This window comes from Armigeres subalbatus, chromosome 2, assembly GCF_024139115.2.
Source record: "Armigeres subalbatus isolate Guangzhou_Male chromosome 2, GZ_Asu_2, whole genome shotgun sequence".
NCBI lineage: Eukaryota > Metazoa > Arthropoda > Insecta > Diptera > Culicidae > Armigeres > Armigeres subalbatus.
In genome coordinates, this window is record NC_085140.1 from 34,436,185 (window position 1) to 34,459,855 (window position 23,671).

General features: G+C 41.1%; 1 protein-coding gene across 3 annotated transcripts in view; it reads left to right on the top strand.

Moving 5' to 3' along the window:
- Positions 1-2,346: 2,346 nt before the first annotated feature.
- LOC134218442 (mitochondrial adenyl nucleotide antiporter SLC25A25) overlaps positions 2,347-23,671 on the top strand; it is a 93,919-nt gene continuing 72,594 nt past the window's right edge. For 2 of the 3 annotated variants that reach the window (XM_062697435.1, XM_062697436.1), the window contains exon 1: positions 2,347-3,152. In XM_062697435.1, the coding sequence (XP_062553419.1) occupies positions 2,931-3,152 (222 nt within the window). In that variant the 5' untranslated portion in view covers positions 2,347-2,930. Of the gene's footprint in view, positions 3,153-17,580; positions 17,626-23,671 lie in introns of those variants that run through there. The other variant, XM_062697437.1, reaches the window with a different exon arrangement.

Below are 23,671 nucleotides of genomic sequence, written 5' to 3' on the forward strand. Positions count from 1 at the left end.
GTTTAGCATGTCAAGTTTGGCTCCTTAGCACAGAAGGCAATCAGCACGCCTTTGCTGTGATTACATATATCTGTGTGTAGTTAACTTTAGTTGGAGGAAATCCACTGAAATTGTAAAAAAGCGAAAGTATGTTTAAAGACCGTGAAAATTAAACAGAAAATGGAAATTCAATTGAATGCTTACCGGAAAAATTTCAGCGATGATATTTTTTTTCTTTCCACGTGTGACCGATAGAGCAATACAACGCGCAAAAACAATTTTTTTTTTGACAGATGGGTTTGCCGAAGTTCAGTTTCTAAAATGAAGAAAACTGTGGCAAAGTTGATTGCCGAATCTCAGTAGGATGAAGAAATGTCTTATTTATTAACGAGATGTCAGTTAAAATAATCTTTTACGGTCATGTTCGTCAATTTGATTTACCGAGCAAAAAATTATCGATTAAGTGTGTACCGACGTTTTTCAACCGAAGTTCCAATTTTCTTAAAATAACTAAAATATGGTCTATCTTACGATAAAATTGGTATATTCAACCGCCTCTATGGTTATTCTTACTGAAAACGTAGTAAAATTGTGTGGTAAAATCAACTATTTTGTTTGAGTCTATGCTAAATAACAATTTTTATAGTAAAATTGAAAATAATTTCGATCAGAATTACTACATTTATGGTTTAATTAAGCGATTTGTCCCTTCGGTTGAAAAACGTCGGTACTGTTCTTAATTTTACCACAAAATTGTAATTTCTACTACAAAGTTTTTTTCAGTGTAAGATCAATTATTTTGAAATAACACTCAGGGTCTGTCTCATTTGGAGAATTAAACTTAAAAGTGACAGTGCGAAAATTAAAAAATCACCCCGTTATAAGAATGGCTGGTGCTACCCAGCAATTCCAATAGGACATCGATGGAAAATGATTCGATATCTGTCAAAGTAATCTTGCTCTGCGAGCACGGTTATTTGATAATTATTGAAATGTCACTTTTAAGTTTAATTTCAGTTTTATTATCCAATTGAGACAGACCCTCAGTTAAATTATTGGTCTACGTAGTTCGGCAGTGCTGGCAGAATAAAGGTAGCCTCACACCTCGGGAATTTGGTCCGTGGATTTTTTCCCCATGTATTTTTACATATGCGATGTTTTTGGGATTTGGGCACGGAAAATCAAAATCCCGGCCCCATTTAAATAACACGGGGATTAAAATCCGGCGAAAAATTTTCCCGAGGTGTAAGGCAGCCTTAAACGATTTTTTGCATATGGTTTGAACACTCAATCTTCGAAGCGTTATAACTTTTTTCGTGAACGTTCCAGCAACGTTCCTTCTTCAGCAAAGTTTTTCGGCATCCTTTGGGTTATACTTTAACGCAATGTGCCACTTGGTTTACGATGAACTGAAACCTCTAGTAGTAGAAATGCAAAAATATACGTTCTCCCATACTAATTTCCATACAAATTTCAAACGCGATGCGGAAAGCGAGAAAGCAACCAATCGGTCTCAAATTCTGCACAGTTGTTCAGGACCCAGAATGCGAGGTTATCGAACGTCTACTGTATCGATTGTAACAGTTTTGTAGAGTGTCTTCTTATCGAATTGCTATACAATTCAAGACGATGTCGATAACAATTGGATCGGATTGCACGTCGAATTTAATTTGTTGCAAGCAAATCGGCCAAGTATAAGTGCCTAAAATGAGTAAGTTTTTTGAAACAGGGCTGACAATAGATATTCTCGTCGTATGAAGAAAGCGAAAAAAATAAAGTTTTTGTCATAACATTGCACGACGCAATACCTATTCCACCTATTCTTACTATTTTTCCACTCGAAATATAATATAAACATATTTGTTACAAAGAATATGAAACTCAAACTAAATTTGTTTTTATTTTTTTCCCGAATAATAACAATACTTCTCAATATAGTATCTGAAACGAACATAACCACAATCATCAATGTTTGGCTCCGGCACAATTGTAAAGTTTGGCTTCAGTTTGACAACCAAATCGATTTTATTCGCACCACCCAGACGAAAACTAACTCTTTTTACCCTTTGCTCCCCTTTACATAAATGTGTGCATCATAGCACAAGCTTCGGTTTGCTTTTTTCTCTTATACGAAACTTCGCTGTAGAGGAAGTAGATCGGGCTATATGTTTTGCTCAGTTCGATGACCAGATAGTAAGGGAATTTCCCCTAGGAGTAAGGAGTATAACCTCCGAGTGGCAAAATCTTCACACATGCTTTTCCAGTCGTCATCGTCGCCGTTCCGTGGCGATTCGATGACGCAATGATGGCAATGATGATGATGTTCTGCTTTTTCGGTTCGGGTTTGCCAGTCGTTTTTCATCCGTGTTCGATCGCAGTCAAAAGTGTGCTGAAGTGGCAAAAAATCGCATTTTGTCGCGTTTCTGAGTGAAAATCCTGTTTCCCCATTTTCTTGGATTTGAAATCTCAAAGTTTCTTCACTTCCGCGGAAAGTCGGAATCTGAATTTCCTCCGGGGCGTCTGAAACGGAATGCAGTTTGAAGGTGAAAGTCTTTTTGCGTGCAAATAGAATATTACAATGCCTGGGAAAAAGTGAGGAATTTTTGCTTTACCATCGCGGTGGCCAAGTCGGAGAACCGTGCTGTCATTATTTTTCTCTTGCTAGTCGCCCCGACAAAAGTGCAAAAAACGTGAGGCGATCCCGTTTGTGTGAGTCAGCCAGTTCCCTCGGCTGTAAAAGTGCTGCTTATTGTGAGGAGTGTACAAACTGCTTGGCCAGCGCAAAGCATTTGGCGTGAAGAGTGACCCGTGCTAATAAATCAGCCTCGCGATAGGCGTCGCTGTGTTCGGCTGGTGAAAGTACGGATTCGGGGAACTGGGGGGTGCAGCCTTCGCAGTGAACTTTTGATTGCGGTACTTTCATATATTCGCTTAGATAGTTTCTGAATAAGATGGTGAACTTGAATTTGGAGAACAACGGCGGAAACGGAAGCAGCAACTCGGATAGTCAGGCATACCCTCCGGTGCACTATTTACACGAGCTACCCCAAGCCGACGAGGAACGGCTGGAGAAAATCTTCAACAAGCTCGACAGAGACGGCAATGGGCGAATTGACATTCACGATCTGTCGGCCGCGCTGAAGGAGTTCGGTCTGTCGCATCAGTACGCGGAGGTAAATATTGGGAATCGAAATGGTGTCAATGGAAGATCCGTGTCGTAGAGTTGGGGGATAGCGGATCTTCCTTCTTTGTGTTTCATGTTTTGCGAGTTTTTAGTTAGACACTTTTTTAATTCATCCCAGTGGCTAAATCTGAACGGTTCCGTTATTGAGGCGTATATGCAGATGAGCTATCAAACACTATAGTCTAATGATTAAGCTCAAAGACGGGTGTTGAGTTATTTTGTAAGATAATAATGCTGTCCAATGAGCAGCTCGAAGTTATTCCCATCCCTCTCATGTCCATTTGTTGACAAAAAAGAACGAGCAGGAACAACTTTGAGCTACTTCGAGCTGCTCATTGGACAGCACAAATGAGATTTGCAAAGCTGGTCACGGTTGATTCGATTATCTGTGGTCAGTAATCCGTAAAAATGGCTCGATTATCAAAAATCCAAAGAAGCTTCCTTGACCTGATATAAGACATGTATACATATACTAAATGGTTATTGTTAAACATAAATTAACAATCACAATTACATTCGATGTTTTCTAATCCTATCTACACAAAAGCATTTCAGTTTATATTATTCAATCGTTAGATTAAATCATATAGTAATTATTTTTTTTAAAGTTTATTTAAGAAAACGTTAAACACGCATTGGCGCAAAATGATGTCATATTCATACTATCGTAATCAAACTTATAAAAGAAAAATAGGGGAACAGTTGTAGACTGAATATTAGAAATCCCTTTATGTGAAACGTCTGTACAAAGAACTGCTCAGAAAGCTAAAGGTGGCCATCCGGCAGAAAGTTTAAGTGGGACCTCTATATATTATGTAGGTATTGGGGAATAGTGTATTTTGGGAAGGGTCTCCAGTGGCCAAGCGAGCAAAGGCGAGCAAGGCTTCCTTGACCTCACCTAAGCATTTGATGTAAAAGGTTCACGTGATTATTTTCAATAAACTAAACTAAAGGCGTAGGATTGCCAATCCGGAGATAGCGAGCTCGATTCTCGGTCCGGTGTAGGATGTTGTTTCGGGTTGGACACCCTGGACATAGTGTATCCATTGTACTTGCCACACCAAGATACATTACAAACTCATGCAATGGCGGGCAGAGAAAAGCTTTTAATTAATAACTGAGGAAATGCTAATCGAATACTAGTTGAAGAGCCGGTCAAGTTCCAGTTGGAATGTAGTGCCATAGAAGAAGAAGAAGAAGAAGTATTTTGGGAAATGTTATTCTGAAGTACGGATTGTTCTGAGAAATGTCATTCTGGAGCATGGGTGATTAGGGGAAAGGAATTCCAAACATTCTGACCATTCTGGGGACTAACTTTCTGGGGTTGGTCGTACAAAATATACCAATCATGAATAAAGGGGGTTATGCGAAAAAAAAAAACTTTTCGGACGGGAATGGGGATTGTTGCACAATTGAACCTTATTACTATTTATATAACTGCTTTGTTATATATCATTTCAGAAAATTAATCATTTAATATTTCAACAATGTGAATACTATAATGATGCAATTAAACGTATTTATGGAATCATTTTTGCGGGTTCAAGGTAATATTTTTTATTTGTATTATCAATGATATTTTTCAATTCAGTGATCCTTACCATCCTATCATTGATATGTATTCGGTCTTTTAATCTATAAAATACTAATCTAATACTAATTGCATTAGCAGTGATTTTTGTATTTATATTTGGTCGGTGTTCTGCGAAACCGCACCAAGCGCCTTTTTGACTGACTTGTGATATTTTGTTCGTAAAATTAAAACGGATATCAATCCATCTCAATTCATTCGGTAATTTATTGTTGGATATCTATACAATTTGTGATCAGCTGGATCTGCCACACGAAAACTTGTGTAAGAAAATGGGTAATTTTTCATTGGCGCTTAGTGCGTTTTGGCAGAAGCCCGACCATTTGTATTTAGGCCATTTTCACGAATTATTTATTAAACATGGAGAACATGCTTTTCACTTTTGGTTCTCGATTTAGCATTATTTCAATAACAACAAGCCTTCGAATGAGGGGAAAATTTGTATCATTTGTTCATTTACGCTCAATAGAAATTTTTTTTTTTTCTAAAAAATAGAAATTAATAATAATTATTGTGTTTAAAAAAGGGAAATGCATACGGTCTTGCTTCAACTTCGGTCAATGTTTGGGCGGTGCTAGACTCGTTGGAAGTTTATATGCAAAAAAGTATGCACAAATATCCAAAAACAGTGAATTGCAGTTGGACGGCACAATTTACGATGAAGAACTATGGTCTCCATTCAGATCTTGAAGAATTTAATACACAATGTTATGCAGAAAACCACGAGAAGATTAGAGTTTGCCTGGCGAAGTTATTAGCATTTCTCTGAAGTGGTTTTTGAGCAAATTTCGTTTCTTTTACCTTTAAAAAGAAATAAATTCACCCCTACAATACTCCAGTAAAATGCTAATATCTTTGCCTAATAAACTCAAATTTTCTCGCGATTTTCAGCATAACATTCTGTATTTTATTCTACAAGAACTGAATGAGTATCATAGCTTGTGATCGTGAATCGTGCCTTGAAACTGCAATTCACTGTTTTTGGATGTTTCTGCATACATTTTTCCATATAAACTTCCAACGAGTTTAGCACCGCCCAAACGTTGACCGATTTGGGTGAAATTTTGTCCAGAGCATCAGGGCATCAATTAGAACCGAATAAGAGGGCGGCCCATCAAACAATTTGAAAAAGTGTTTTTTGAGCCACCTTAGTATCGGTGGTAGTTCTCCCATCATTGGCGGTTGAGGTGGAGCATTCCTGATCCTACAGAGTTGGCAACAGCTACGGACGCGTTTGTAGATGGTACGGAGACATGGCACATAGCACTTCTGCCGCACTTTGTTCAGAGCAGTTTGGTGATTTAGATGACAGAACTTTACGTACATGTCAGATAAAATCAAGTCGGTGACGTGATGGAATTTTGGAAGCAAGATCGGATGCTTGGCATCATCTTCCGCGAATTCACAAGCATCTATGCGTCCCTGCATGCGTATTATCTCCTCGTTATCAAAACTTGGGCTAAGCTTGTACAGAGCGCTGTGTTTGGACAGGCTTCGCGTGCTGTTCCATGGTTCTCGATCTGCCAAGAATCTTTATTTCTTCCGAAAATACTTCAGCTTGGACGGTTTTGAATATGTAGATCTCTGCTTGCGTCAGCTCTTCTTGTTCTAGCGGACCAGTGATGAGCGATTTCTTCAAAAGCAGCCGACGAATGTTCATTGGAAACCTTCTGACGAAAGCTACATGTCGCACTAACCGACTCCATCGCGAAACTTTGTTTACGTCGATTAGGTTGCTGGCATGTATGATGCAAAGAGTGAGTCCGTAATTCTAGGGCTGTTGACCCAGGATCAGACCTAATGATAGGCCACTTATCCTTCGTCTCCCAAAGAAATGAAGGGGCCCGGAACCAACGTCCGTTAGAAAAAAGATTCGGCAGTCGCTGCCACTTCGTTACGTCATCGGCCACGTTGATTTTTGTTGATAGCCAGTTCCATTCATAAGCTTCGGAAAGCTCCAGTATCTCCCCGATTCTGCATCCTACGAATTGGCTGTATCTGCGGTGGTCTGAATTCAGCCAGCATATAACATCCCGCGAGTCGAACCAGAGGAACCTTTGCGAGGGCTTCAATTTATGTTAATCCACTATACTGCGAGGCGTACTCCTATCACTGCAGCCTGTAGTTCGAGACGGGGGATTGAGACAAACCGTAACGGTGCAACTCGAGTCTTCGAACCGATTAGTGCACACTCGATGCTACCTGCTTCCTCGAAACGCATGTAGGCCACAGCTGCATACCCATTTCCTTGCTTCCTATACGCTCATCCCACGATACACCAGAGCGCCAAATTTCTTGGAGCAAGATCTCCAAGAACATTAGAAAATTTACGATTAGTCCTAATGGGTCATAGATCCTCATGAATGTGCTCAACACTTGTCTCTTCGTTGGCACGGCTCGGCCTGATAGAAGATCGGAGTCATGTCGAAGTGAGACTTTGAAAGTCAGCATGTCCGTTGTGGTACCTTGTCCGACGCATGCTCAGCTTGTCAACACATTCTGCGAGTTTGATAGCCAATTGTGAATTTGGAATCCTGCTTGACCATGAATGTATTCCATTTCCTTCGCTAACTTTTCTGCTTCGATTTCCGTCTCGACGCTGGTAAGCATGCCGTCCACGTTATCCTCATGAACTATCGCTTCAACCGCTCTTGGAAACTCATTTTCGAAACGTTGCACATTGTAGTTCTGAGCACTACTTGGTGAACAGCTTGCCCCAAATATTTTGACCGTCATGACATAGACGTCCGGGTCACGGTTCTGATCGCATCTTCTTCACATAAATTTAAGAGATTGTTGATCATTTTCGTTCATCAATGCTTGGTGGAACATTTCGATAATATCACCAATCCGAAATTCTCTAAACTTTTGCAGTATTTGCACTATAGGTACCAGATGATCCGGACCCGTTAAAAGCACGGAGTTCAGCGACACACCGTTAACTTTAGCGCTTGCATCCCAAACTATGTGGAGCTTGCCGGGTTTATTAGGATTTCGCACGGGAAATATGGGAAGATACCATGATCGAGGGTGTCTGGGTTGAATCTCAGCAGGAGAGAGTCAATCAAACGATGTATCCCTTCTGCTCGTAGTTACAGAGCTTCTCATGGAACGCTTTCGCTAGATCAGGATCCTTTGATAACCTTTTCTCCAGACATATTAATCTTTTCATGGCCATTTGTTCATTGTTTGGCAAGCGCACGTCATCGTACTTCCACAGCAATCCTGTTTCGTAGCGGTTCCCTTTCAGTTTGGTTTGTGATTCCAGGATATGATTCGCCCGATAGTCATCCTTCGATAGCAGCTTTTTATCAAGGTTTAGTATCCCTATGCTTTCCAGGGAGAAATAGTCTTCTACGGACTTTGCAGCTCCGCGTCACTATGCTCCCTGCAACAGCAGATGTGATATGCCGCATAATATGCCGTATAACTCTATGATATGCTATGATATGCCGTATAACTCTTGTCCGTAAACTACCCATCCAAGCCGCGTCCGACTTGTCACTGGTTCACCTTATCGCCCTTCACGACTGTTTAACGCGTGGCTCAGCCGACAATTGTCGATCCCAAAGAGTATTCTTGGAGAAATGTTTCTGTAGGACTCAATAGGCAGCTCGCATAGGTACTTGTACTTCGATGTTGGTTTATTTATCCATATTCAATGTCTGACGTAACAATGCGAGACTACGAACAGTGTGCACCTCCGGAATCCGATACCGCTTAGTTTTTCCTCCAGCTGCTGAAATCTCAAGTGCTAGCTTTACTGAATCCTTTTCTTCGTGATTTTGCTTTGCTGTCCAGTTTAGGCAGAGAGGGTGTGGTTTTCCATCCATTTTCAGCTCCTTCAAAAGATTATGCTCCATGAATGTAGATGATACGCCATCGTGCGGTAAGACGCGCGGCTACAAAGCAAGACCATGCTGAGGGTGGCTGGGTTCGATTCCCGGTGCCGGTCTAGGCAATTTTCGGATTGGAAATTGTCGCGAATTCCCTGGGCATAAAAGTATCATCGTGCTAGCCTCATGATATACGAATGAAAAAATGGTAACCTGGCTTAGAAATCTCGCAGTTATAATAACTGTGGAAGTGCTTAATGAACACTAAGCTGCGAGGCGGCTCTGTCCCAGTGTGAGGATGTAATGCCAATAAGAAGAAGAAGAAGCCATCGTCTAAAAACGTGTATGTCTTGACATATCGGAAGAAAATTGTTCCCGATGCGTGTTGCAGTTCTGTGTGGAAATTTCACTAGTCTGAGTTGTTTTCGGTGGAACTGTATCCTGGTATCGTGCATCATCATGAAGCAGCTCGTGATGCATATAGGAACATTCATGTTTACCGGATTCTTCACATCATAAGCACCAACATGTTTTTTCAGGCACTTACGACATAACTTGAATTGGTTAAGCATTGACCATCGAGTACTAATGTCGAGATGCTGGAACTTCTTACAAGCGCTGCACAACTACAGCTTCCTACAGCCGCTGCATAAACTACAGCTTCCTTGACAGATTTCACATCCCTTTTTGACTTTCTTTTGAACTGGTTTCACTGGCGTGACTTCAGATTCAAAATGCACATTCAAATCTTCTCTCCGGATAGGGGTCGTACACATATTACATAATCATTTTTTCTGGGTTTTTCGACTCCCCCTCTCCCCATGTAAGAATTTTTTCATACAAATGATTTTTAATTTATATGGTGCGTAAGAAAACGACAGACCCCCCTCCCCACATAAGTGCTTACGTAATATGTGTACGGCCTCTTACGTCTCTCCGGCTTCATGGTGCTAATCGGTGATCAGAAGCCTCAACCGATTCCTTCTCACGGTTTGACGGTGGCATACCACTAATTGACAGCCCTGCCCGATCGCATAAACGATTTTTTTTAAATTGTTGCAAAGCAACAGAAATAAGACAGATTTTCGATTTTCCGAGCGCCGTTTTATTCGTGTCCACGACGTTAAAAAATGTTTTTCTGTTTTCGTGTACGTTTCCTCAGTGTCCTTTAGATCGGGAGATATGGGCTCTTAATTCAATTCAGTTAAACCTTAGTTTAAGTATTGATAAGAGCTACAGTTAACTGTCTCGTTAGCAGCGGTAGCAGTTTTAGAGTTATGATGGTGGTACGCTGCAGCTGAAGCATTCATTGATTTAGAAAATTTGATAACCCAACTACTATGTACACTAGAGTAGAGTGGGGCAAGAGTGCGCGTGGGGTAAGAGTACGTTTTCGATTTTTTGAAGTAATAAAAAAAGATAAACTAGCAGCACTGCATCAGTTTGACAGGTATTCTGGCCAACTAATTGTAAACGATTTGAATAAACAACAAGGGAGATATGGAGTTAGATAACTTTTTGGTCATTTTGCTAAAAATAATTGGATTTCCGCAACTAGTATTTCATTACCATATATACGTTCAATCAGGTGAACATTATACCATTTCGATAACCTATTGTATAGAGTATTTTATGGTACAGATCACCAATCTGGTTGGTTTTCCAAGAAGTCAAAACCATTACTTGAATAATTTTTGGGACTGTGGGGTAAAAGTACGCAGGAACCGGTGGGGCAAGAGTACGCATATGAATCTTCAAGTTATGATGTCAAACCCGTATCTCCGGCCGAAATAAGACTTCTTCCAAAGCGTAAAGATCCACAACTTAGAAAAATGGGACAGAATTTGAAATTATCACAAGTTTTTAGGATAAGTTGAAGTAATTTGGTGTTAGAAAGTTCTTAGCGAACAAAGCACTGAAGCGAAATAATGAAATTGTATTAGGACTTGTTGTATAAAAAAACATAGTACGAAAACACAATTTCATCTAAATGATAATTTCATTTAATCAAAAGAAACATTCGTTAATTACGCAACGTTTGGCTGGGAGGGGTTGTGAGATATGTGACGATCCAAATAATTTTGAGAGGATTCATACAAATAGTGTAAGATAGGGGGGGGGGGGGGGGGGCTGGGTTGATGAAATAGCCAATTTTTACGTTACGTGATTGGTGGACTTTCTTTAAGGAAAATGCTTTTGTATACGCCACGCGAAACCTGATATATATTTTTACCTCTTTAGTTTTTTGTATACATACAAAAACAATGGTTTTTCGTATGAAAGTGCACATTTTTAGGACCCCCTCCCCCTTTAAGAGTTACGTAATCTTTAAACATTCCCTAATATATGCTCATTAAACATCAATTAAATGTTATGAACTCTTATTTGTGTTAATATATACTTAAAGCACATGATTGGATAAATGCGTACTCTTACCCCACCCGATGCGCACTTTTACCCCACCGGTGGGGTAAGAGTGCGTTTTTCACTTGTCTTGCAATGAGGGTTCTACTAAAACGAATCTCAATAATTTCAATATTTTTTCCACTGGGTAACATAAAGGAAGAGTATATGAATCATCGACACTGATTTGATATGCAGAAGCTTGCTTCATAAGGGCCACATGTTCGATTGAAAACTAAGTGCGTACTCTTGCCCCACTCTACTCTAATGTTTACAATAATAATTTGATAACCTAAATTGGAACTAGCGCTCTAATGGTCACCCGGTCCGATTGTAAGCATATTCTCTCCGAGATTATGTGAGCTGATGAAGTAACGACCTGTTTCGGCGACCTTCTCTGCAGGAACTATTAAGCGATTCTTAAAGCCATTGTCGTCTAATGTGATCAAATGTGGAATTTTGGTCAATTTGCAGAACGGCTTAGCACAGTCTGGGAGAGCGCGGATCTTATTGGAGAAATCACTATTTTTGAGGTACACCATTCTGGCCTGGATGATTTTTGTCAAACGATTGCAACGTGTCTTAAGGACAGGCAGCCCAGTACGCTGGTACTGCCTTCGCGTGACATTTCGTAAACGGATCAAATCTTTGGTGAGTGTATCAATGGTTAGGGTGTTGCTTACCTGTCGAGCCGTTGGAACATGCTGCTCTCTGGCCACCGAGATTGCCTCTTCGATGGCGCACAGCTGGCGGTCGATACTTTCCGGCGTCTCCGGACGCGCCTCGTAGTCTATGCCGTGGTCCACACACTTTTGGAACCGGCCCCAGTCGACTCGATGATAGTTTCGCCGGGACAGCTGATGTCGATTAACCGAGGAGCCCACTTCCGCCATCACGGGATAGTGATCCGAGCTGAGCTCCTGGTAAACGACCGGCTGGGAGATGTGGTCGTTCATGTTGGTTATGTACAGTTATGTTATGTAGCATGGACACCGGACCGACTCATGAAATCCGGGGAATCCGGGCTCAGGATCCTGTAGTGGCCTTCCTCCATATAGTTGCTCCAGATTGTGCCGTTTCGATTGCCCCGACTGTTGCCCCAGGCTTGATGCTTGGCATTCAGTTCTCCGGCAATGATATACTGACCTTGACTCCTCGATGACACTGAGCTGGAAGCTTGGAAGCAGATGACAGTTGCTGTTGTAGCGAAGAGCGATGGCCATACCACCTTCCCTGGTCGGCCGGTCGAGTCGCACGATGCAAAAGTCCGGAATGCTGGCGTTCACCTCCGGTTTTAGATGCGTTTCGATGATGAAAGCCAAGTCGATTTCCTTCTCCTCTAGGAAATCCTTCAGCTCACCCTAGCAGCCATTTTCAATGATGAACATGCCAAGAGTAAAGACTTGGTCGAATCGGGTTTTACAACCACGCAGCCAAGGGGTGACCTGGAATCAGCTGCTCCGGGTGTAGAGCGGAGCAGATTCTTCCGGTAAGGCAGTTTGATGCTCCGGCTTCCGACGGAATCCAGGAGGAGGGAGCGGGGGCCATTCGCTAGAGGATGGAGCTGGTGGTGCTGGGGCTTGAATCAATGCTGCTGCTGCGGCCAGTCGCTTGTGCGGCTGCAACGGTGGAAGTACTGGTACCGCTCGTCGGGGAACACGGTTCCTCTTTGGATGGGCTTTGGTTGATGCTTTCCTTCGGATATCCAGGACGTTTCGGACAGCGCGCTTCGGACAACCTTTCGTAGTGGCCTGATGTTTTTCGCCACAGTTGGCGCGTTGCTCTGCAAAAGCTGCTTTGAGTGTCCTATGATGGGTCCGGGAGAAAATAACGCGACGAAGGAAATAACAGTGAACAAACGAGAAAAAACACATGAAAAAATGCGCAAGCAAAAAGTACGTACGCCGCTGCTGGTCACGAACTGGAATGCCAGGTGCTTTCCCTACTAAGCTACGAAGCACCTCCGTCGTCCTCCGCAGCTTAGCGAGTACTGATGAAACCAAATTCCCAGCACCAGGCACATAGCCGAACTCTCGCAATCTATTCTGCAGAACTAACTCTCTTACATGAATTTTTGTTTCGATGGCCGTACGAATAAGTATCATGCCCGTTTAGCCCAAATTTCCCATTTTAACAAAATTTTCATCAAAATTTATTCAGTCTCTTAAAATACAGAATCACCGTCTTCGACTAGAGGTCGCACAGACTGAATGCTTTAGCATCTAGCATACTTTATGAAAGGTTTTTTCCTTAACCGAGGCGGGAATCGAACCTACACTCCACAGCATATGTGTATTTTTTGAGGTCGCTAAGCGCACGGCCACGAAGTCCAGTTGATATAGTCCGGTAGATGTGATTTCCAATCTGGTCTTGTATGTATCGACATCGACTCTGCAAGCTTTACCTTTAACCATATGTTGTGAAACTATTGTACGGAAAATAATTTACTGTGGGGAAATTAAATGTTCTAGAATAAGTTCTGACTCTCGTCGGCGTTGATGTGCATGATGCTTTGTTTTTCTCCAACTGCTTCGCGGAATGCATGACGTGACGAAATGTCTACCATTCCCATCCATGATTCCAACAAAGTCATGGTGTTGCATGTAAAAGTTTTCTTATCAGCCAATGTAAACATTTGCCGATTCTTCTGTCGGCAATTTTTTGGGCTTTTTTGTTGGTAATGTCGTATGTCGTATGAAATTACAAACAAACAAGACCGAAAAATTGCGATAATATAAAATTATTTAGTTTATCTTAAGTCAGTAGGTTAACAGTGGTTAAACAGCAATATGATTCAGTATAGTAGATCATATTGATTAAACAGGGGTTAAACAGTTCTTTACCAACTTTCTTATGATGGAGTTATATGACCAGGGTCATCAAATTACTATTTTGTAATCTTTGGCCTGTGGTATTGATGATAACAATGTGTAAGAACGTTTAATCAAATAGAAGTTTAAAGGCGAGATAGTCGAGCATAAATAAATATTCTTGCGTATAGCATTGAGGAGTTAAAATGAACATTTTTTTTAGGAAAACTTGTCCGGACAATAATATTGTATTGCACATAAAAAAATTACTCCTCCGCTTATTTTTAGTCGCTACGAAAAATCTAGCGAAAAATAAGCGCCAGATAGTCGCCTAAGAAAAACATACCTGCAATAAAAAGCTACTTTGATATTTTTGAAAATTTTTTTCGCCACTTGGTGGATTTTTCATTTAGTTTATTGCAGCGTCGCACTTTAGATCGATTTCCGTACAAGCTTGATGGCTTTCTCTTCAAAACGCATGAAACCGTTGCATTTTGACAATTTTCCAACTTTCCCGTCAAATTGATTCACTCTTAGCATGTATAAACACAGCTGATTGCAAGACGAATCGATTAGTGAGGAAATCTTGAAAATCGGTCCATCCGCTCGTGAGTTTTATTGCCCTAAAGGAAATGCAAATTCATTTTTATATATAGAGGGCAGATAGAAGATAAAGAAGATTACGATTTTTATTAGTACCAAATCTTGAGGTTTATAGGATAACAGTAATTGTACCACAAAAACCGTCACCCATCACACCTTGTCCTACTTGCACAATATATTCATTCGTCCTTCGCACCATTCCATCAAGGACAAACGGAAGGATCTTTGCTTCCATTTCTAGAGACTGACTAGTAGTACAGTCAGTCTTTCCCTGTTTGGCATACATATGCGCATTAGCACTCGACCGGCAAAACCGACCTGTCGAAGAATGACACAAGGCGATAATATGATGAACTTCAACCTGCCTACCTAACCAGCATACGATGTCTCATCAAAAATGCTAAACAAGGTAACATGCACCAGGCAACAGCCAACATATGTGCCACTTGACTACCAATCAGGCCTGAATAATGAGGAAATGCGATTATCTGCCTTGGATCAGAATTACTCAGAGGTACGAGTTTGAGTACCAACACAATACATATTAAGTTACTTCATCGTGAACTCGTAGACGCCCATGATGACTCCATACCGAGACGAGCGAGGCTTTAACTGCAATGTGTCATCACCACACGGTCCAACGGTCTCAGAGACTCTGACGAAGCCAGCCCAGCTGGGGAAACTTGCCTTCAACCTTGAAAGTGATTTGATTGCATTAACTATCTCCGCCAACGTCCATCTGGGCACAACCAGTTCCATCAGGTCAGGTGACTGCGGTTTGTCTCTTCGCGTGGTGTAGCTCACTGCCATAAGAAGCAAAGCGAAAGCTGATAGGAAAGTACAACATGCATAAATGAAAACACGTGAGGCGTGCACAGAATTTATTGCACTTGCGGATTCCGTCCGTGATAGTGGGACGCTGGCACATTTGCAGAAATGGTGTGTGGCGCAGAGATCCGACAGTGTGCAGGAAGCGAGAACTATTTCCGAGATATGTTCCGCAGGGTAATCTTATCAGAAACGATTATTACTACAATGTATTTCAAGTACCGTCATTAGTCGCTGCGTTGGAGTGGGTGATTTTATCGTTGCACATAAACAACGCCTAGAAATCGATAAATTCCCCGCAGACTATGGATCCAAACTTGACCTACACTTCAGCAGCGATGCAACGGTCGGCGGTCAGGTAATCTGCGTTGATAACAGAACGAACAGAGCTTCGCTAAGTTGTGTTGAATTCGCTCGTGCAAACGTACGTAAACATTAGCACTGACATCAGAAGTGGATGGATTCGCTACCGGAGATGATAAGGGCCCGGCTCGGCTCTTCTTGAGCATTTGTTTACAAAGGAGAATCGAAGAATCGAACGCGTCTGGTATGAAATATTGAACACATGATGTTTTGTTGGAAATTCATACATTTCACGTTTGCGTAGTAAATGTAACAACCGACGGTAGACAAATAGATAAAAAAAGACAAGCGAAACGGCGTGGTTTACGTACGCGAAGATAAGTTGATAAGAGGATTTACCCGACGTACGTCAAGTGCTTATCCGATGCAATCCGGATATGCTTTGTGATTTTTGTTTCCAAACACCACTGTCCTTGTCAGGTGCGGATACCTAGTTGAAAGAGATACTTGTTCAATTCTATAAATGTCAAGCTCCAATAAACGAGAGGACTGCATCTTTGCTAATTGCACTAATTTTATTTTGTCAGCCATTTGACAAAGCCAACAACCAGCACATAGATAGCCGTTGCATGTTGCAATGTGTACATCAAACGAACAATCTTGTTAGAAAAAAGCAGTGTAGCACAATTAAATCAAATTATATGAATATAACATCTTTGTTATAATAACAGAGGAACGGAATATTACATCTTTGATCAACACTGCTCTCCATTATCGTTCTGTATGACTGATCATGCAACTAAGTACCCTTCATAGTCTAAACTATATAAGTTTATCGACCTCTATTATAAACGATGCGAAATGGATACTTTGATTTGGTTTGTCGATTAGAGATTGTCATCATAACCCTTCAGGAAACCCAATCGTCGTGTAACCTACTTCGATGGGTCTGCTTGACATTTGTGCAAATAAATGCCACTTCGGGAAAGACTCGAAGACTGGGTTGACATTATACGGCAGCAGCAGTAGCAGCAGCAGCACCAAGACGCAACCGCAGCACTTTTCGAGCCGGACACAATAAATATTTACATTAGGTGTAGGTAGTTCGAATAAAAAGAACAGGCGTCGATGATATAAATAGAACGCCAACATCGCACAACACAATTATGGGGAAGATATGTGAAGCCGATGGGTCTGGGACAATTTGATACGTTGAGTGTTGGCAAATATGGATTTAAAAGTAATCATTTAACCAACAATGTTGATCAAGGTTCAAAGTGAATTTTGAAATAGGTTTCACAATTTGGAAGCAAATTTTTAAAACTATTCTATAGCTTGTTAATTCGAATGGACTGGAATTCGTCGGAAGTCATCAAAGAAATTTGCGTAGGAATGTTTTTTGTCAAGCCTGATTGGATTGGTACCAATAAAAACGGCGGCGTCACGAAGCTCGACATTTGATTGTTGATTACCACTAATTTTGTGCGAGTTCTTGCGCTACTGATGGCACACTCCAATGTGTGGTAATCGTATGGATGACAAATTACAGGGAATCCGCACCACACCATAATCAAACAGAAACAGAGTCGTTTGCTGCAAACGATGTAGTCTGTCGTGTGGCTGACGTATTTCTTGTTTCTCGCGACCCTACAGTTTGAATAAGTTGGTGTGATGTGGTGAATATTTCGGCGAAAAGTACTGACTGAGTATGATAATATAAACCACGAAGGTAGTTGAACTAACAGTCAAGTTCGTTGTTCAAGAACAGACATTCGAAAACCTTAATGAATTCGTTAAAATATGGAACACCAATTTTGCTGGACTCGTGCCTAAAGGTTGTGTGAGGAAAAAATCGTTTTATGATTATGGCGTTGCTCATTTGCCACGATCAGAAATTTTAACCGGTGTAAACCGATTCGCTTCAAAATAAGAATAAGTTCGAACAGGAAGAAGTTGATCGAACCTGATCGAACCGGCTTTTGTATACCTTCGCTGCCGGTGACTCTTGAGTGTGCTGTTCAAGGTTTAACCCGTTTTGAGAAGCATTTGTTTTCTTTGATGGCTGAAGAGTTTGGCTTTTCAATAAAGGTAGTCATGAATTATTACTGTCACATGACACCGAGGTGTAAAATTTTGTTAAATAGGGCACTGTTTCGGTTCTTTATGTCACCATGTTAGATTTATCTTGTGAAAAACAGAGTAATGAAAAACAGATGGGTTATTTATTTGTGATTTATATATTTTTTTAATGGTATGAGATGGTTGTGAGATAGAAATCGGAACAGTGCACTTATTTGCTTGGTTTGCTGTACATATCAAACTGCGTCTCAAGTGGGTAAATGCCAACACAATTACTTATACAGCAGATGTATTTCTCGTCTGGGGAAAGATAATCAGCTAAAAATTGGGACTATTTTTGAAATGATTTTGGTTTGAAATGCAAATAATCCCATTGGCGAGTTTGAAAATAGCCAATCATAATGTTAAGCATCGCCATGTTACAAGTGACCAAGACATTTTGTTACATTTCAAAGTCTTTTCGGTAGATTAAACACATCACACAATACTTTTGTTTCGTAAAGCTAGTAGATGATTTCAATATGGATGTTCAGAACATTTTTCTACATTATGCAAATCTTTCCAATAATTAGTGGATAATTATTCATTTTGAAAAATCTTAAAATCTTTAAAGAAGTCAAGAAATATTCTCAGTGATACTTACTTGATACTTGATAGGCTACAGCTCTTCGATGAACCTACGCCGAATGGATTATCCTTCTCCACTGAACTCGATCCTGGGCCAATCGCTTCCAGCCGCCCTGAACATTGAGCGCCCTCAGGTCCTATTCAACTGCAAAAAAACATCGTGTACTGGGCCTTCCACGAAGCCTGCAGCCTCTTCTGGGTTCTCTACTAAATATTATCTTCGCTTGACGTTCTTCCGGCATACGACCAGCCCACCGTAGTCTGCCGTGTTGAATAAGCTTAATAATATCCAGCCCTTTATACACCTGGTACAATTCGTGATTCATGCGACGCCGCCAGATACCGTTCTCCTGGTTACCGCGAGTATTGTCCGCAGCACCTTACGCTCAAACACTCCGAAAGCTCTCCGATCAGCGTCCTTTAACGTCCATGTTTCATGGCCGTATAAAGCCACCGGAAGAATCAGAGTAGTATACAGCGCGAGTTTTGTTTTCGTTTGCAGACTACGAGACTTAAGCTGGTTACGAAGTCCGATTTGCAGCTGCAATACGCCTTTTCACCTCGCGGATACACAAATTCTTCTACCACTTCAAACTTTTCACCATCCAGCACCATTTCGCTACCTCCACCACTAATGAACCCACTTTGATTGCCAGCGATCATATACTCCGTTTTGCTGGTATTGATCGTAAGTCCAATCCTCGCAGGCAATCCTCTTAAAAGGCACAAGAGCCTCTTCCATGGCACGGCGATCAATCCCGTTAATATCGCTATCGTCCGCAAATCCCAGGAGCATATGCGATCTTGTGATAATGGTACCGCTTCTTTGCACACCAGCTCTACCAATCGCTCCCTCGAGCGCTATATTGAACAGTAGATTCGAGAGTGCATCACCCTGCTTTAATCACTCTAAGGTAACAAATGACGTCGATATTTCATCCGCAACACTTACACTTGATTTCGATTCGTCCAACGTCCAACGAATCAGCCGTATCAGTTTAGCCGGAAAACCATGTTCAAGCATAATTTGCCATAATTCATTCCGTTTCACTGAATCATGAGCCGCCTTGAAAACAATAAACAGATTATGTTTCTGCAAGTTTTACTCCCGGAATTTATCAAGGATTTGTCTCAGGGTAAACATTTGATCCGTCGTTGATCGGCCCTCACGAAAACCTGCTTGGTATTATATAATACGAATACGGGACATCATTTTGTACGCCGAATTAAGGAGGGTTATTCCTCGGTAATTGGCGCACTCCAGTCTGTGCCCTTTCTTAAAGAGAGGGCAAATGAGGCCGTCCAACCAGCTAGCAGGCATTTCCTCGTCTTCCCATATTTTCGACATAATATGGTGCAGAACTTCATAAAGCTGCTCACTGCCATGTTTGAGAAGTTCAGCCGGGAGCTGATTTTGTTTTTCAGCTCTTTAATAGCTTTTTTAACCTCATCTAGTGTAGGCGACTCCACAGCTTGTCCATCGTCAATAATATTTATTCTGTTCACCGATGCACCGTCACTTCCACTATTCAACAAAGTCTCGAAGTGTTGCTTCCACCTGGCAGCCACTTCGGTTTTATCTGTCAGCAAATTCCCTTGTTGGTCGTTGCACATGACGGGAGATGGCGCTGTCTTTCTCCGCACGCCATTGACAGACTCATAGAACCTCCGAATATCGTTCTGCTCAATTTTTTCCTGCGGTCCTTTTTCTTCTTCCTGCGGTGGGTTCGTTTTTCGGCTGCTCTTGCTTCCTTGTATCGATCTCTATTCGACACCAACATCCAGTTTCTGGAAACGTTCTTCTCGTCTGTCACTCTCTGACACTCCACATCGAACCAACCCGTCCTGGGTCGCCTCTGTGCAGTGCCTATCACGAATCAGTGATACCCGAATCAAAAATCGAACATAGATTTATCTTTTCGATTCTGTCGTAAACTTTCAACACTTGTGATAGTGAAAGTTTGCTGTATTCTGAAGATTCTTTTTGAAAACTACAAAAAATCCTTACATTGTAGTCCAAAGATCCCTTTGTACTCCTAGGAATCCGGGAGTCTTGGACAACTATTGCAGTAATTTAACCAATAGTACACAGCAAACAAACAGGCAATATCTTTAAAATCTCAGAAATTCCTTCAGAAACTTAAGAATTTTTCTAAAATATTGTTCCGAAATCTCTGATTTTTTTTTGGTTTGAGCAAAACAAAAAAATCTATATAAACAAAATGGCCATTTATTCAAATCATTTTAAAGTTTATGCAATTCTTTCGCTAGATTTAGGTTTATCTCAACAATTTTTGGCTCGCTTAGCGTTAAACACTTTGAAACAATTTTTTATCAAAATAAATATTTTATGAAAAAAAAAATCAAACCGTAAAATCTCAGCAGTGTGAGTATTAACGTGGTGCAAGGATAAATTTTGGACATCAATGAGAGCCATTGAAAAGTTTTTAATGTCAAAAAGAAAAATTAATTTTTCTATGCTAGTTTCGGATTTATTAGATGAGGCAGGCTTGGTAGTCATATGGCTACTGCTTCTGCCTCATACGCAGGAGGTCGTGGGTTCAATCCCAGGTCCGTTCCATTCTCCTACTTTGTATCCTTCTCTTTATTTCTCATGTTCTAGCAATCGCTAGAACTGGAAATGGACTTCCATACCGTTTCCATTACTATTCCTATACCTTCAACTTGAGTGTTCTAACAGTAATCTGCTAGAATTGGAAATGAACTATAGAGCTCGTTTCCTACATCCAATTAGAAATTCCATCAGTTACCTTCTCCTATCTATCACATTGGCAGCTCGTTAACCAAGACGGACCTCTGCCTCTCCAACCTAACCCAGAAATTCCAACAAATTCCGCATGAACTCGTGGCAAGTGCAGAGGTATATTCGGCTTGCAGTGGGCGAGTGATTGCATCATCATTTCCTCCCCCTTCCCTACATTGACTTGCATTCTGCCGTGACAGGCGCCAGTATGACCCTAACAAATGAGATCACCAGTACTTGTACATTGAAGATGTGTGCTAGTTCCAAGCAAACATCTGTTGGTTCCCTGTGCAAGAACAGCTGATCTGGTCATAATGGAGTAGCAACTACGAGCAGTCAATCAAGCTCAAGCTCAAGCTAGTTTCGGATTTCAAGAATTAGAATCTTTATTTTTGATGTTTTGAATTAGAAAAAGATTGGGACGTCTTCTTCAGATCGGTCAAGCAGAACTTTTTGTGTGGGAAAATGTTTTTGTTAAAATGTCTGCATCACATACGGACTTGGTGGACTTGGTTATTCAGATCGTCTTCGCTCAATTTAAATTTTTAAATAATACTTATACACATTCGCTTAGACCTAAATTAAGACCTTAGCTGCTATGACTCGACGACTCGACTCGACAATACTGCTTGTTGATTTAATTGATTAAAAATCTATTAGATTTCCAACTACCCCAAAAATAAAGATATCCTACAACAATTGTGTGGATGAATTGATATGAAATGATTTCCGTTTTACTTTTACTATCAAAATATCACGAGTCAGTCAATAAGCCGCTTGGTGCGTTTTGGCTGAAAACCGGCCATTTGACACATTCCAATTCGTCAACTAGTGAATTTTCGAGAAAATTTTTGAACTAATAACTGAAGAAATGCTTATAGAATAATTAGTTGAAAAGCAGGCCAAGAAAGCCAAGAAAAAGATCAGCTATGAAACCGATCAAACCGGTATCGTATCAAGAACGTCAAAGACGAATCACAGAGTACACTGTGAAAAACGCATTATGCGAATCCAAATACATAGGTGACAATTTGTTGAAAAACAAAATAAAAACATTCTCATAATCCCACCCTTATTTAACCTCAAGTTGAGGTTAAAAGACTATTATTCTTCCATTTACTTCCACTATTCACTTTTTATGTATCAACAAACAGATACGTATTTCGTTTCCTACTTGGAAACTTCTTCAGTGTTTGTTATCGATAACAAACACTGAAGAAGTTTCCAAGTAGGAAACGAAATACGTATCTGTTTGTTGATACATAAAAAGTGAATAGCGGAAGTAAATGGAAGAATAATAGTTTTTTAACCTTGTAGCATTTCCCCTAAGACGCTCTAAAATAATTAATCACTCAAGTTAATATTGAATAAGAGTAGCCGATTATCTCGGAGAAGTAAAAAGTCAACTACGCAAAAGATGCGGTTAACGCAGTAAGGGTTCAATACTATGAAAAGTGCCCTGGTGCTTCATCAAGCACGAAGTATATTTACTTTTCTGTCGAAGCTTATACAAACCGTATTGTTGTTGTCTAATTTAACACTTTGCACCAAGAATCCCTAGTGAATACAACACGATGGCCAAATCCCCAAATTCGTGAACTGATAGTAGATGCATAGCAAGTTCAGGAGTGCAAAGCACATATGAAATCTTGATATGTTTTTTTTATTATCAGACTAAGGCCGGAGTGGCCTGTGCTGCACATAAAAGTCTTCTCCATTCAGCTCGGTCCATGGCTGCACTTCGCCAACCACGCAGTCTGCGGAGGGTCCGCAAATCGTCCTCAACCTGATCGATCCACCTTGCCCGCTGTGCACCTCGCCTTCTTGTTCCCGTCGGATCGTTGTCGAGAACCATTTTGCTCCGAATTAGTGTCCGACATTAAGGCTACGTGCCCGGCCCAACGCAGTCTTCCGATTTTCGCGGTGTGAACAATGGATGGTTCTCCCAACAGCTGATGCAACTCGTGGTTCATTCGCCTCCTCCACGTACCGTCCGCCATCTGCACCCCACCATAGATGGTACGTAACAATTTCCTTTCAAAAACTCCCAGTGCGCGTCGGTCTTCCACGAGCATCGTCCAGGTCTCGTGTATGTAGAGACCTACCGGTCTTATAGGCGTTTTGTAGATAGTCAGTTTGGTACGGCGGCGAACTCTATTCGATCGGAGCGTCTTGCGGAGTCCAAAGTACGTGCGATTTCCAGCCACTATGCGCCTCTGAATTTCTCTGCTAGTATCGTTATCGACGGTCACCAGTGAGCCCAAGTAGACGAATTCTCCAACCATCTCGATTTCGTCACCACCGATAGAAACTCGTGGTGGGTGGCTTACATTGACCTCTCTTGAGCCTTGATATGTAGTATGTACTGAAATCAGCTTCCATGTCAGTTCTGTCGGGTTTAATCTTGTATGAATTGGATGAATTGAGAAGCGAACTAAACTTCTATGATGTACAACCCGTTGAAAACGAAACGAAACGATGTGGTAGATGACGTTTTGTATCTGCTACATTTCGAAGAAGGGCAGGCCAAGCTCAACGAACTGAAAAAATCAATACGTTGTTTAGCGCTGTGGTCAGTAAGCTGGAGATACTTCATCAAAAATAAGGCTGATGTCGTCCAATACCACCGGTGGAAACGGTATGGACACGGTAAAGCTAATTGTA